Source organism: Notolabrus celidotus, chromosome 21, assembly GCF_009762535.1.
Source record: "Notolabrus celidotus isolate fNotCel1 chromosome 21, fNotCel1.pri, whole genome shotgun sequence".
Classification (NCBI taxonomy): domain Eukaryota; kingdom Metazoa; phylum Chordata; class Actinopteri; order Labriformes; family Labridae; genus Notolabrus; species Notolabrus celidotus.
This window is the reverse complement of record NC_048292.1, coordinates 23,912,377-23,927,605: the sequence shown is the minus strand read 5'-3', so window position 1 is coordinate 23,927,605 and position 15,229 is coordinate 23,912,377. Positions and strand designations below refer to the sequence as shown.

Here is a 15,229-nt window from a genome sequence, read left to right as displayed (position 1 = left end):
AAGTCTTGGAGTACTTGCTTTTAAAAGATGCTGAAGTATTCAAAGTACTTTTTAAAATATCTCTAAACGTATTTTCACAAAGCATGAGTGCAGTCAAGAATGCATGGGTGAACATTCTGCTCCGTTCTGTTTATCTAGTAAACATGATTTCATATCTAAAAAGTCTACCATGAAATATAAACTAAGTTACTACAAGCACAGACAAGTTTACACTATTCATCTGGAGTCAGAGCAGTGTTAGCTCCAGACCTCCACATGCTTTCTCAGGTTAGATGCTGATGTTTTGTAGGCTGTGATGACGTTTGTGTGGTAAACAGATCAGAGATTTACAACAATACAAACAATCATTCTTTATTTCAAAACCTCAAACGTTGGTTTAAAATATGGCCGTGGTGCTCAGGTAGAGAATCATCATCCTTCTCAGTCATAGCCATCATCACTACGACTAAATGAACGCACTGATCTGAATAATGTTTGATTTGATCTACGCTCAACCGAGGTACGGCTTCAACACTGAGACAAAGAAAACACAAGTGCACAATTCATCAGCTGATTTCAAAGCAAAAGTAGTGAGTAACTAGAGCATTGATAGAAATGTAGTGGAGTCAACAGTTTGATATTTGTCCTCCAAATGTAGTAAAAGTCATAAGTTCCCCTAAAAAATAATACTCAAGCACAGATACTCAAAAAATGTACTTAAGTACAGTACTCAAGTAAATTTACTTTGTCACTCTCACCACTGCCTGTCTGTAATATTTATAGATTAAAAAATAGATAACTTATCTTGTTTGCTTAATCTATTGCAAAGAATTGTGTTAAGTTATTCAATGTGGCCAGATAAATCATGAACATCTAGTGTTTTTTATTCTAGTGCCAGCTTTACAAAAATCAGATCCCTTGTTATTCATTTACATGTTTCTTGTTCTCTTTTAGTTTTTGCTTTTCTTTTGTTCATAAGTTCAGACCCTTAAATGTTTATCTGTTGCTTAGTTACCCCTGAAACAAAAAAAAAACACAATGAATATAACATTGACCAAAAAACAAATAAACTTTGCAACAAAGTGGAACTAAATATGTGCTTGTATCAGTTTCATCATCCCCCATTAGCTGAAATGAGTCGGCAAATATCTGTGTATTTTGGCAGAAATCAAAGACCATGCATTCCTGATAACTACTGAATGAATTGTAATGAAGCCTCACACAGGCATTTTTATCCATTATTACTGTTAGCTGTTTGAATTGTACTAAGTAGCAGATGGGACACACTTTGAAAGATAGCATGCAATAGAGGTGCAACAAACAACCCAGTGGGAGTTTAATACTGAAGGGACGGACCAGGTTTACATGAAGGGGGGTAGTATAAGGTACTTTGTCGATATAATTGACTTCACACAGTGGCTAACAGTCAGCATCGCCTCTGTTTGAAGAAACAGACCACATTCTCTACAGGGAAGCTAAACTGTGCACTTAGGGCAGGGTAGCATTAGCAACTTAAAGAGTCCATCCATCTATCCATCCATCCATTATCTTGACCGCTTATCCCGTTTGGAGTCACGGGGGGCTGGAGCCAGCTGACTGCGGGTGGAAGGCAGGGTACACCCTGGACAGGTCGCCAAACAATCACAGGGCTAACACAGAGAGACAGACAACTATTCACGCACACACTCACACCTACGGGTAATTTAGAGTGACCAACTAACCTGGTGAGCATTTTTTGTACCCGGAGAGAACCTGCGCAAGCAAGTGGAGAACATACAAACTCCACATAGAAAGGCACCTGGTCTGTTACAATGTGAGAGGGGTCTTTCCACAATGTACGTCAAATCAAGATGAGAGAAAGACGCAAACATAAAGTTATCTGAACAGAAATTGTTAAACATATGTAAGACGCAGTCCTCAACCTCGAGCTCAGATCTTTGGAGATAATTTACCTGGAAGAACACTTTGAGGTTTTTTTTAACTTCAAAGAGTAAATAGTCACAAAGTAACAAACCTAAGCATGCTCAGTGCTGGAGGATGTGTGGTTGTTTATCAGCTGGTCATTTTCACATATTTTGGGAATGTCCTAAAATCACGTCTTACTGGGTAGATGTAGTGAACGCGATCAGATCAATGATTACCTCAGAGCTTGATTGTAACTTCAGCGTTATATACTTGGGAAATATACCAACTGGGCTAAAAAGACAGGACAGGTATTTATTACAGATACTATTAGCTGGTAGTAAAAAAGCCATAACCAGGAAATGGCTGAACAAAGAACCCCCAAAAAATCACTGACTGGAAAGAAATTATCCAAGAAATGTATTGTATGGGAACAACTGACATTCTCTCTAAGACATGCAACGAATAAAGGTGAAAAATATTGGAAGAACTGGACAACTTATATGAACGTGTGATGATGTCTGTATGCTCATATGATCTGCTGTGGAAAGGGCCTTGTTTATGCCTCCTGTGGACACTCTTGAACCAACAGGACCTTAAGGATTCTAAAGAAATTATTGGACACAGCTTGCCAACCAACTATTTGTTTGTTTGTTTGTTTGTTTTTCTCCTCTCTGTCCCTCATTATGTGATATCATGTCAAGCATTTTACCTCACTCATGATGGCCCTGTCTGTCTTATATTTTTAATATTGTTTGTAAAATATTTGTTACAAAACAACTAAAATAAAGTTTAAAAAAAAAAAGAAAGGCAGCTGGTCAACTGGGGACTCAAATCAGGAGCCTTCTCACTGTGAGGCAACAGCACTACCCACTGCACCACCATGCAGCCAACTTAAAGAGTCCAACTTTAAAAAGACTTTTCTGTTCAAGTCAATGCTCACTATCTAAATATTGTCACTGCTTTACGTCAACCTCAGGTAGCTCGCTCTTTGGGACTCAAACATCACCTGACTCCATATTGGCTCCACATATATATTAAAACTCCCATGAAGAGTTTTTAACTGGTTATGAAACCAACTGAAATAAACCATGATGCCTCTGTACTAAGCAAACTAGACCATTAGCTAAAAGATTGATCATTTCTCTGCTGTAATTTTTAATACCTGTTAAAAACACAGACTCACACATGTACAACACAAGAGATCGTCAAAGAGGTACTTTTATTTGTTCATAGAGGTGCTAAAGTCAACTAAGGCTGGCCACAGACGAGACAATTTAACATCCCCAATGCCCTAACCTGGGGCTTGTCATAACCAATCATTGGTTGAAATAATCCCCAAGTGTGTGCCGTCAATAAGACTCTTTTACTGATCCTCAAGCATCGGAGCCTCCCCGACCTGACTGCAAACATCAAACATGTTGATATTTATGATTGCAGGTTGGACTGCCTCCAATCTGACAAAAAGCCTACATAACCAATAAAAAGGAGCATACTGGGAAGCATCACCAACCAGATGTGTACTTTTACAGCTCACAAACATGGCAGTGAGTGTAAACACAAATGCACTCTGAGTCAAGTGGAATATCACAACAGAAAACCAGCTTCTGGAATTATTCACTCATGTTCTTATTCTTGTTTATTACTGTAAACAGGACACATGCCAGGACAGCTGACGATGTTGATCTCCCTCCATGTTTGTTTATCTTCTGTAGTCACGTTTGGTCACGCAACTTTCTGAGAGCTCACGTTACAGCTGTCTGTAACACAAATGTTATCATTGTGTTCTAGCTGTGTTATGAAATTGTGTGTGTTCAGAGGATAGTGTGTTAAAAATCTCTCAGAACTTCCCTCATGTGTGTGGTCTCTTAGGATCTAAAAGTCTTCTAGTGTGTGGTCAGCCAAAGTCAGAAAGTTCCTCACAGGAGCTTTAACAGGACCTCAGGATTTCTTTCTAAATTACATTTTATTGATTACAAAATTAAATGTTTGCCCATAAATCATGCATAAGATTTCATACACAAATTATGATACTATTGTTAAGTGTCTTATAGGATAAAGAGATTAAATGATGACATTTAAAGCCCCCAAAATTGAAAGATTAACCTCAAAATGACAAATAATTCTAAAAAAAACCCCACTTTTTAAAACATTTTTAAATTCTATTCTTGATAAATTCAACCTCTAAGACATGTTTGTGGGGAAAATCTATGATATTTGTTTAATTCTAACTGCTGCAAAGAAGTGAGAAACCCTCATGGCAAGCAAATGAATGCATTTCCAAGAGCAAGAAAAGAAATGTAAGTCATTTTCTATTTTTGTTTTCTTTGAACAAAATGCACAACCATTCTATGTACTGTAGTAACATCAGGCCTTAGAAACCAGTTTAAAATTTGATTAAATGTATTTTTTAGTGAATTAAATTTGTTGTATTACTGTTGATCTGATATGATCTAATTATCTGTGAGTAACACGCGTCAGTGAGTTCCTGGTGTTTCAGACTCAGACAGGTCTTTGTGTGACTAGTCATCTGAGTCGTCATCGGTCATCAGCATAAATCATCAACTACTTGTAGGGATGTCCATTATATCAGATTATGTCTCCCTCACACATTTTAAACACTGTAATAAAAGCATTATGATCACACTAACAGAGATTACTGATGAACTCTGAAACACACTGACATATGCGAAAACCTCCCCAGAGGATGCAGGTGAGAAAGTCTGATCTAGTTTTCTCTGAAACTTTGGACCCAGGCAGTCCATCAGAGGGAACAAACCTTCTCCATCCACCTGTTTTGGAGGCTCTATGTGGATCAGGTGATACAAATTGTTTTGGCCCAGGCAGGTGGTTTCATGTCATAGTGGGTAGCCGGTTTATTGACATCCAAAGTCTGTGTCAGAGCGTCAGATTCAGAATACGGTTTCTGCAGAACTTTGAGGATCCTGTTGACCTGCACAGCAAGACAGAAAGATAACCGGCTTAGCAAAAGCAGAATTTAAATTCAACAAAATGTAAAGAATAACTCTTTTCTAGTTTTATTGAGTGTTCATTGTCACCACCTAGTGGCAGAATAGGATTCAGTCAACAACAAATTTCCTTCTTAATTTTCATGATAAAAAAACTGTATATTGAATGGATACTGTTTATAGTTGCAAGAAAGAGTATGTGAACCCTTTGGAATTACCTGGATTTCTGCATAAACTGGTCATAAAATGTGTTCTGATCTTCATCTAAGTCCCAACAATAGACAAACACAGTCTGCTTAAAGTAATACCACAAAAAATATGAAATGTTTTCATGTTTTTATTGACCACACCATGTAAACATTCACAGTGCAGAAAAAGTATGTGATCCCTTAGGTTTAATAACGAGTTCACCCTCTTTTGGCAGCACAAACCTCAACGTTTCCTTTAGATGTAGATCAGTAGATCAGACGTGCACAACACTCAGGAGGAATTTTGGATCATTACTCTTTACAAAACTTTTCAGTTCAGCAATGTTCTTGGGATGTCTGGTGTGAATCGCTCTCTTGAGGTCATGCCACAGCATCTCAATCGGGTTGAGGTCAAGACTCTGACAGAGCCACTCCAGAAGGTGTATTTTCATCTGTTGAAGAAATTCTGATGTTGGTTTACTTCTGTGCTTTCGGTCATTGTTCTGTTCCATCACCCATCTTCTGTTGAGCAGCAAAGCAGCAAAGCAGCAAAGCAGCCCCAAACCATGAAGCCCCCTCCACCATACCTCACAGTTGGGATGGGGTTTTTGATGTTGGTGTGCTGTGCTTTTTTTCTCCACACAAATTGTTGCGACCCTAGGCTAATGACTCTTAGAGAAGTCATTAGCCTAGGGGTCCACATACTTTTCCCACCCTGCACTGTGAAAGTTTACATGGTGTGGTCAATAAAAACATGAAAACATTTCATATTTTTTGTGGTATTACTTTAAGCAGACTGTGTTTGTCTATTGTTGTAACTTAGATGAAGATCAGAACACATTTTATGACCAATTAAGCAGAAATCCAGGTAATTCCAAAGGGTTCACATACTTTATTTTGCAACTGTATATAATAAAAAATCCTGAGTCAAATGTATGGATAAAGTGTGAGCACTAACATTTCAAGTTCTTCAATTGAAACAAAATAAATGAGATATTGGGACTTTTTGTTCAGTTGTGTTTGCCTGTTGGCTGTCAGTTATTTTATTTCAATATAATAATTACTATATATTATATTAATTATTCTTTTACTTAATTTTGCAAAAGATTTTCCGAAACATAAACGTACTCTCAGTGGCGTCACCCTTAAGAGGTGTTATGAAGCTTTAAGTTGGTAATACAAACATGTCAAACAGGTGGAGTTGAGGTATGCCTTCAGTCTCCTTACTACAAAAGTCAACCTGTCAGTCAATATAATGACTGATTATGCATAACTCTTAACCTTAAAGCTGGGGTTGGCAGTCTCGGAAAACTAGCATGAATTTGAATGTAGCATTTCCTCAGGACTCCGTCTAACCCCTCCCCTCCTCCCTCGGAGCTCCTCCAAAACGACGCCCTCCCCGCTGACATGCAGAGCGCCGCTGACTTGCGACCATATGATGGTGACTGATTCAAAACCAGTCCTCACCAAAACATTATCATAGTGAAAGTTAAAAACACAAATAAATATGGCTATTGTTAGTTCTAACAACTGTCATTCTAACATTATCCAGTTGTACCAGTGACACGATATCAGGAGAAAAGTTATAACACATATAATACTGTAACAGCTCTACTGTTTGTTAAACGTGTTCAGTGTAGATGTTCTTAATTCCTACAGTGTTGACGGTCAGTGAAGGCATCAGGACAGGTGTAGAGTGTGTGAGCTGGAGAGAGGAGAGACAAGAGAAGTTCTTCATTCATTCAAACATTGATTGTTGTTTTGTTGGTTGTCGTGATCACGGCCGAATGTGACCGGTTATTAAAGCTCAACATGTTCACGAATCGGCTCGTCATCACTACAGCGTCCGGACGGATGCTACAATACATCTACATTTTCTGTAGGACTTACTAAATGTCATTAATTCTTCTGCTTGTCAGAGCCCCCGTGGTTAGAGCTTTTTAGACTCTGATCCGGACTACAGTCCTGAGCAAAGCACCTCATCGGGTCAGAGGGGACAGGCCTGAGGTCGAGCGAGAGGGCCAGTAAATAGAGTCAGGGGAAGCAGAGGCAGGAGACGGGGACTCAGAGTACACGTCGGGGAATGTACGCTCTGCAGGAGGCGGGCAGAACGGCAAGACGGGATTTGAATGGTTTCAAATTTTGGGACCCAAAAAAGGCTGATTGGGTGGTGTTTTCCCAGGTTTACTCTGGCTGTAGATAGCAGCTTTTCTTCGCTCTTTTTTAAGAACACATTATGTATTGATTGCCATCAGGACAAAAAGATCATTTTAACAAGTATAACAAAAAGTGTATCTAAATCTGATTACCAACCCCAGCTTTAATCGAGTCAAAACAGATGACAACAAACAAACAATAATGCAGTGAACACCAGTTTGCCTTGGAGGCCAGCTGTCATGGATCTAACTGTCCTAATTGAGATTCCAGAGCAAGAGAGAAGAACAGGACTCTTTCTAAGTCTCCTGACCTCAGAGAAGTCTTCTTTTTCTGCAGCCAGAATTGCATTCTGGGCAATGTAGTTCCGCAGGACGACACGGGGGTTGGTGCTGTTCATCACACTGATCCTCTCCTTTTTGATGAGACACAAGTCCCCTGTGCCGTCACACTCCCTGGATAAACGCCTCCTGGTGTGTCAACACAAGAGAAAGTATTTGTAAGCAAGTAAATATCTGTTGATTTTTCCAGATTTATCAAAATGCTATGCATATGAACATGCTAAATAATGACTGTAAATGCTCTGGAATAACATTCTTGAGACTGTTCAAATTCATGCTAGTTTTCTGTGACTACCAACCCTAGCTTTAAGCTTCATATCAGTGAAACCAGAAGTGGGCCTCAATGGTACTACACGTCAGCCACAAGTAGTTACTTCCCCCAAAAAATATTAGCTTTTGGCACATTTCTTGGCTTCAGAAACTGCTCAGATGTCTGCAGATTTACATGTTTACATCAATTTTCTCTGTCTATAAAAAAATGACAGTGAAATACTTAATGGAAGTGTCAGGTACTTTTAATAGTTGAGTGGTTTAAGGTTTGGGCGCTGCTCAAAAAAATGAAGGGAGTGGCAAGCAGGGGTGCATCTCGCTCGGCTGGAAGTGAAGCTTCCAGCAAAGCGTCTTCCCCCTGGTGGCTGGCTGCAGTATAGGTCAAAAACTCTGTCTCCCCCATTCATTTGAATGGGGCTGCAGTCAAACTTTAAAAAATGAATACACGTTATACAAATGTTTTTCACATCCGTCTGCTGTGGTGATATGTAGTTAGTATTTGACTGTTTTGTGTTCAAGGCCTCTTTTTTCTGAAAACTTTCGTTTTTGTTAGTTATCAGAGGTTAGAAAACGGGGTTTTACTTCCGGGTTTGCTTTGATTGACAGCTGCCATAGAGGGAAACTCCATAGGATCTTGTGATGCTACGCTGTAGGGCGGAGCTTGTTACCGTGGCAACACAGAATTTCTGTGGCTTCGCAGACTCTGGCTGCACAATGGCTGCGCCCTTTTTGGTTTTTTGGCTTCAGAACCGTACAACGAGAAAAGGTGGAGCAACGCTGTCCATTTTTAAATACAGACTATGGTGGCAACGCTGGCCTGAAAACACTTCAGTTTGTTAGTTTTTCAACAACTGGCTCAAAGCAACTAAAACACCATTTGGATTTGAGCAACTTAGTTTTTCTTACCTGTATCGGCTAATCCAGCGAATCCAGTCATCTCGCTGCTTGTCCTTCAGCTCGTCTTGATCCGTGCTGAGAAGCTCCTTAAGCCGTCCCATCCTGATAAGTTGCTCGGACACACCTGGACTGTCCGCTACTATCCCAAACATGACAGGGTTTGTTTGTGCCATTGACAGAATCATCGCCAATTCACTACAGATGGATGAAAAAAACTGAATTGAGTCACAGATAGGACCGCAAATCTAGCTCTAGTGTAGGCCTATTACTGTGTCAACATAAATTCTTACAAATGCTAAAAAGAAATGTAACTTACATATTGTCTTGATAAGATTTTTCCTCAAAATGCTAGCATATAAAGGCAAACAGAGAAAAGTTATCATTTGAAGTCATTACTCTGCTAAGCTAAGATTAACAACACATCATTGGGAGTACAGTATATGGTGGGACAGCCTCAGACTCTATGTTCTCCTTGCTGCTCAATAACCAAGCACATATCAAACCACCATACACCCCCTCACCCGTTCTCCATTGTTGGCTTATTAGCCACCTTTAGCTCCTCAATAGAAGCACACTGCTCTAAGAAGAGGTCCACGACTGGCCCCACAGCGGCCTGCCCACTGTCGCTCTCTTCAGGCCAGGGGACACGGCTCAACAGGCGGAAAGTGTTTGTGAAATCTGCACCTAGAAAGAAAGCAAGTTAAAAATATATATATATATCTGTGTTGGTGACTTTGAGCATACAGAGAAAAAGTTGCATTATTCAAATTCTGTCATGTAAAACAAATTGACCATCAGTCTTTGTACCAGTGTTGTGCATGAGTCCCAGAAGGTCTGATATGAGCTCGCTGTCAGCTTCCTCTTCTTTCCTCACAAGTCCCAGCTTTTTCCTCATGATACCCAGGTAGAAGGCTTTGTATGTGGGCATGAATTCATCCAGGGTGGCCTTTGCTTCAGCGGTATTCAGCTCAGAGCCCAAAGCCTCTGCCAGGCGAGCCAGGTTCCAGTGGCATGCTGACGGCTGGGCTTGGTATGAGTAACGACCTCTTTTGTCCGAGGCGTTGCAAACGAAATCAGGATCAAACCTGGCAAACAGGTGGGAGGGATTTAGAAAAAAAACAGGGACACATCTGGATTCTCAATAAACTCTTGACTTCTCCCTGCATGTCAAAATAAATTGAAATCTTGATTTCAGAACCATCTTACTGAGGCACAACCTAAAGCTGCTGTGAGGAACTTTTGATTTGTATCGATTTTGGCGCCCCCTTGTGGACAAAGTGATGCCTCTTATCTCTTGTCCTGTACTGTACATGCAAAAGTAGTGTTTTCAACAAAAACAGTCAAATTCATCACGCAATGTGATTATTTTCCATGAAAACAGTCAAATAAATGCTGTTTCTAAAGTGAGATGTGAATTATCCGGTCTGACACCTACCCCCTCAGAGCAGTTTCAGGCATTAAAAATGTCAACAGAGCTGGCATCAGTGTTGTTGCTGATGGTCTTGTTTGCTTTTGAAGGTCATGAAGAGGTACCAATACCAGTTTCAGTCTGTTTCTCATCCACTTCAAAACTCTTCACAGTGCCTTTAAAATTGTATTTTCTAACTTTGTATTCATATTAAAAAAACAAAATCTGTTCATTTAATTGTATTTAATCAAATAGGTAAATGCAGCAACAAAGAAGTCACTTTGGATACACAAAACAAGCCTTCACTTTTAGCAGCCTACCTGTCCATGAAACCAAAGGGACCGTAATCCAGTGTAAGACCCAGGATGCTCATGTTGTCTGTGTTGAGGACACCATGGCAGAAACCAACGCTTTGCCACTGGGCCACTAGCTTTGCCGTTCGCATCATGATCTGCAGATATAGTCAAGTTATTAACACTTTACCAATCAAATTACCATAAATGGGACATAAGTTACACTTGGTGACAGGCAAAAAACTCCTCAGCTCTCACCTCTTTGAAAAACAACGTATTTCTGTCCTTTCTGTTTGTGTGAGTCCGCTGGATGCAGGGATAAAAATTTTCGATCACATAATCCAGCAGCTGAGCGCGGATGTCATGCCGCCCTGCACTGGGACCCTGCAGGCCTGAAAAATCATCTCGGCCTTGAAAGATCTCAAAAGATCCAAATCTAGTTCAGAGACACAAGAGACATAACAAACTTTTGTTTTTTCTCAACAGAGATCATTTTGGTGTTGTTGTAGAAGCCTAGGGATGTCCTGGTCCCAATCTCAACTATTCAATCTATGCAATCTAAGCTGATCTGGGTTTTTTAACTGATGGGGGTTCGGCAATTTCTGCTAATCATCCCACCCCAATCATTTACGTCAGCTGTCATAAACAGAGCACATTTTGCAGCAGAACATAAATGCATGTGTAACTTAGCATTAGGACTCTCATGGCTACAATATCAGCAGTGTGGAAATATTTTCAACTAGGAAGCGAAAAACAGTCCAACAGCCACTTGCAATATATAGAACAATTGTTTCATGAGGCAGCAGGAGTAAAGCTGCGTTCAACACTACAAATTTGGTGGCACCAAGTATCAGATGGGGACTTGATATCGGAAGGTGCTCAATAAAAAATAAGAGAGCAGATCGTGAACATTTCCTACCTGATGAAGGACGGGGCGAGACGCAGTACGACTGAGCAGCGCTCAGAAACTCGCCTACCATTGTTCAGTGGATCTCTGGTGATGTAGAGGTCAGAGGTCACCAGGGAGGCTGCACGGGTGCTGGATATCCCCAGAGCAGCCATGGCCTCGCTGCACAGGAACTCCCTGATGCTGGAGCGAAGCACCTTCCTGCCGTCACCATCTCTGGGGAAATTTCCATTTGTTAGCTGCACATTTTTCACTGATATTCAATCTGACTAAATTACAGAGGTGTATTTAGGTAAAGCCTAAAGGAGAGTTTTCTTTTTCATTTTGAGAATTAGTCATTTCTGGAATGTCAAAGAAGTCCTTTTGGTTTTGAAAAATCCTTGTTTTCTAGTAAATGAAGTTGATCATACCCTGCACTATATAAGAAAACTTTTCTATCAGTCCTTGTGTTCTTATATGACTGGCCTTAATTCTTCCAGAACATTTGGTCGTTACAACTTTTCTTTGAACTTAAAGTCTGTCAACCACACCAACTGTATCCACTATAGAACAAAGGTATGTGGATGAAATCTCAAGTGAACTATAAGTATCTTTTAATTATTATGCTGATGTTGAGTTGCTTTTGAAGGTCAAGAAAGGGTCAACTTTCACAGTCAATAAATTTCCGGGTTAGAATTTCTCTCTTATTTTAAAGTGATGAAAACAGTTCTGCCATATTGGGGGTGAAATTAATAACAATTTCTCAGGGCACATGCAACAGTGTTACTCACTGAATCAGTTTCAGCTTTATTGCCATAAGTTTTACATGTGAGGAATCTGGTGCAAACACAATGAACAGAGAAAGGCTATAGAAATATATATAAGTAGAAAGCTATTTACTACTATTTAGACTCACCACTGTCAATAGAAGGATTAGATAAATTGAATAATTGGATTCTGAATATGAATAGATTTTTTTTTTTTATGAAAAGCCATATAAAACTTCGCAAACAAAACATGTAAAAATCTGCACATAAGTTACAATGAAGAGCAGCGCATTAGTGCAGAAAGGTTGAAATGCAGATCATGAAGTGTGCAGCTGTAATGCTCAGATACATGTAGGCCTACTGCAGACAGTGCTGGGAGTATTGCAAAATATCATGTTCAGAACACAAATGTTTTTTTAATTCAAATAGGCTACTCCTTTTAGAAATTAGATCAGAGAAGAAACTCACGGGTTCTGCTCAGCAAGCTGTTGTTCGGAAATAGAGGATACATTTGATGTATGCCAAGCAGTAATCTCTTAAGTAGCTCTCCTTGTGTTAATGCACTCACATGCCGCTGGTGAGCAAGGCTCATGAAAGACTGACTGTGTCAGCTGCCGTGGTTAACATTCACTGTGTGAAACAATTCATCCAACATTAGTTGTCCCGGGTCTATAGCCAGACTAATCAGATATCATGGTTAAAGTTATCTTACATTGAGATGGTTAGTTATGCACATCCAAAATGAGGCTACCTTGAATAAGGTGTGACTCCTGCACCTTTCACTTGAATCTCCCATCGACCATGCGTCTCCGACTCCACCTCACCCAGGTACATCACCGCTCCATCCCCCAGCTGCCCCGCAAACAGGCCAAACTGGTGTCCGCTGTAACAGTGTGCTGCCGGCTCGGAGCCCGGCAGCAGCCTGGAGCCGCTCAAATACTCCGGGCTCAGGGGATTACTCCACACATCCTGAATACTCAGGCCGAGCAGAGCCAGCGCCGCCGGGGACAGGGCTACAAAGGTCGGACTAACCAGGGGCTTCAGAGTACGGACTCGGGAGAAACATGCGGCAGGGACCGTCCGGGACCCGGGCTCCTCTGAGTCATCCACTGGGAGCGTCTTCAGAACGGTGTTGTTGAAGCGTAAGCGGCCCAGAGCTGAGGAACTACACCGAGACGGCTCCATGATCACCCAAGTGTTTAGACCAGGGCCGGACTCAGAACCTATTGGTTGTCGCGAGGATATACTACTGCCCCCCCCCCCCGTCACATTTGGAAGAGTACCTTTGATGCAAACCCTGTGCAAACCACATGTTTTTGGAGCAACATTCTGCCATCCTGACACGTCTTTTTCAATGAAGACCTTACTTGCAGACAATGCTAAACCACATTTTGCATGTTACAACAGCAAAGCTCTGTCATAGAAGAGACTGTATAACACTGTAGAGCAAGGGTTCCCAAAGTGTAGGTCGGGACCCCTTGGGGGGTCGTGAAACACAAATGGGGGTTCGTGAGAATGTCTTCCAGAATGTTAATTTTTTTGAATTATCTAAAAAATAGTACATTTCACCCATTATAATAAAAAATATCAACAAAAATAGTTGCTAAACTTGAAATAAAACCTTGAAAATAGAAAGTGTAATGAGTTTTTTGTCTTTCTTTTTGCCAGATGACTCCTTAGTTTCGGGTTAGTGAACAGTTAATTATCTAAAGCATCAGTAGCAGTAGGTTAATTCATAACAGAACAGGAAACAGACACATGCTCATATAGGTAGGTACATTTTCTGTAGACCAGCTAAATGAAGCCACATTAAATCACTTTGAGGGACAGTGGGGGTCACGAGTCCTTGGCATCTATATTTTGGGGGTCGCGGGATTAAAAGTTTGGGAACCCCTGCTGTAGAGGACTGGGGTACTAAACTGGCCTGCATGTAGTCCTGACTTGTCACCCATCAAAAACATTTAATTAAACAAAAAATATGACAAAGGAGACCTAAATCACTACTTTGAATCAAACATAGGGTTATGATTTGCAAACCATCAAATTTAGTTTCTTGTATCAATACATAGGCAGGTTAGTAAACCAGGAGCAAATACAAAGAAAAAAAAAGCGAGTATTTGGCAGGAACAATTCAATACTTGAAGAACAGGAGAGATATATTATATGTTCATACATTTGTTAGATAAATGATACAAGGCTGCAGGAATGGAAGAGAGGAGACAGTTATTTCATGACTGAGATTATAGTATAAATATTATTAATCAAAATGAGAGGTCTGAAACTATTCAACTTTTCTTTATGAGTGTAGAACAGTAAGAGATATGAAAGAGAAGGAAGGAAAAAACAGGGAAATAAAACATCAAACGATAAGATGATGAGGTATATGTATGTATGTATGTATGTATGTATGTATGTATGTATGTATGTATGTATGTATGTATGTATGTATGTATGTATGTATGTATGTATGTATGTATGTATGTATGTACAGTGGTGGACAGTAACAGAGTAAATGTACTTAAGTCATTTTTTTGAGTATCTGTACTTTACCTGAGTATTATTTTGTGGTGATACTTATTACTTTTACTCCACTGCATTCAGAAGACAATTATTGTACTTTTGACTCCCCTACATTTCTATCAATGCACTAGGTACTCACTACTTTTGCTTTGGAGTCAGCTCACAAATTTCCTTCTCTTTTCTGAAATCTGATCCTAAGACAGTAAAATGTGTTTGTGTAGTTCTGTTTGTCTCTGTGGTTTAGTTGTACCTGTATATTGTGTGTCTCCACGGTTGAACGTGGAGCAAACACAGAGCAGATTTCACTCAGATCAGGCAGTTCATTTAGAGGTGGTAATGATGACTACAATTCTCCACCTGAGCCCCCATGGTCATATCTTCAGCCCGTGTTTCAGGTTTTCGAAATGGAGAATGATACGTATCGTTTGAAATGTTCTCCCTGTTTCCCACTCTGCCCAAAAACACAAACATTCACTGTCCAACCTGAGAAAGAGTGTTGAGCTACAGAACGTTTGTTTCATTCCAGATGAACATTTCAAACTAAGCTGTCTGTGCTTGGAGTAACTTTGTTTCTGTTTTTGTTCCATGATATAGTTTTTAGAGATTTCAAGTAATGGTTTCTAAATCAAAGTAATGTTACCAAATATACCTCTAT

General features: G+C 40.1%; 1 protein-coding gene across 1 annotated transcript; it reads right to left on the bottom strand.

The window, feature by feature from the left end:
• Nucleotides 1-3,084: 3,084 nt before the first annotated feature.
• Nucleotides 3,085-13,266, bottom strand: selenoo2 (selenoprotein O2). The gene is made up of 9 exons (XM_034673003.1): nt 12,806-13,266; nt 11,321-11,524; nt 10,660-10,837; nt 10,429-10,559; nt 9,508-9,785; nt 9,222-9,384; nt 8,710-8,895; nt 7,506-7,662; nt 3,085-4,834 (listed from the first exon to the last, which is right to left on the bottom strand). The coding sequence occupies exons 1-9, from the start codon at nt 13,237-13,239 to the stop codon at nt 4,688-4,690; spliced, it is 1,878 nt and encodes a 625-aa protein (XP_034528894.1). The 5' UTR covers nt 13,240-13,266; the 3' UTR covers nt 3,085-4,687.
• Nucleotides 13,267-15,229: the final 1,963 nt, after the last annotated feature.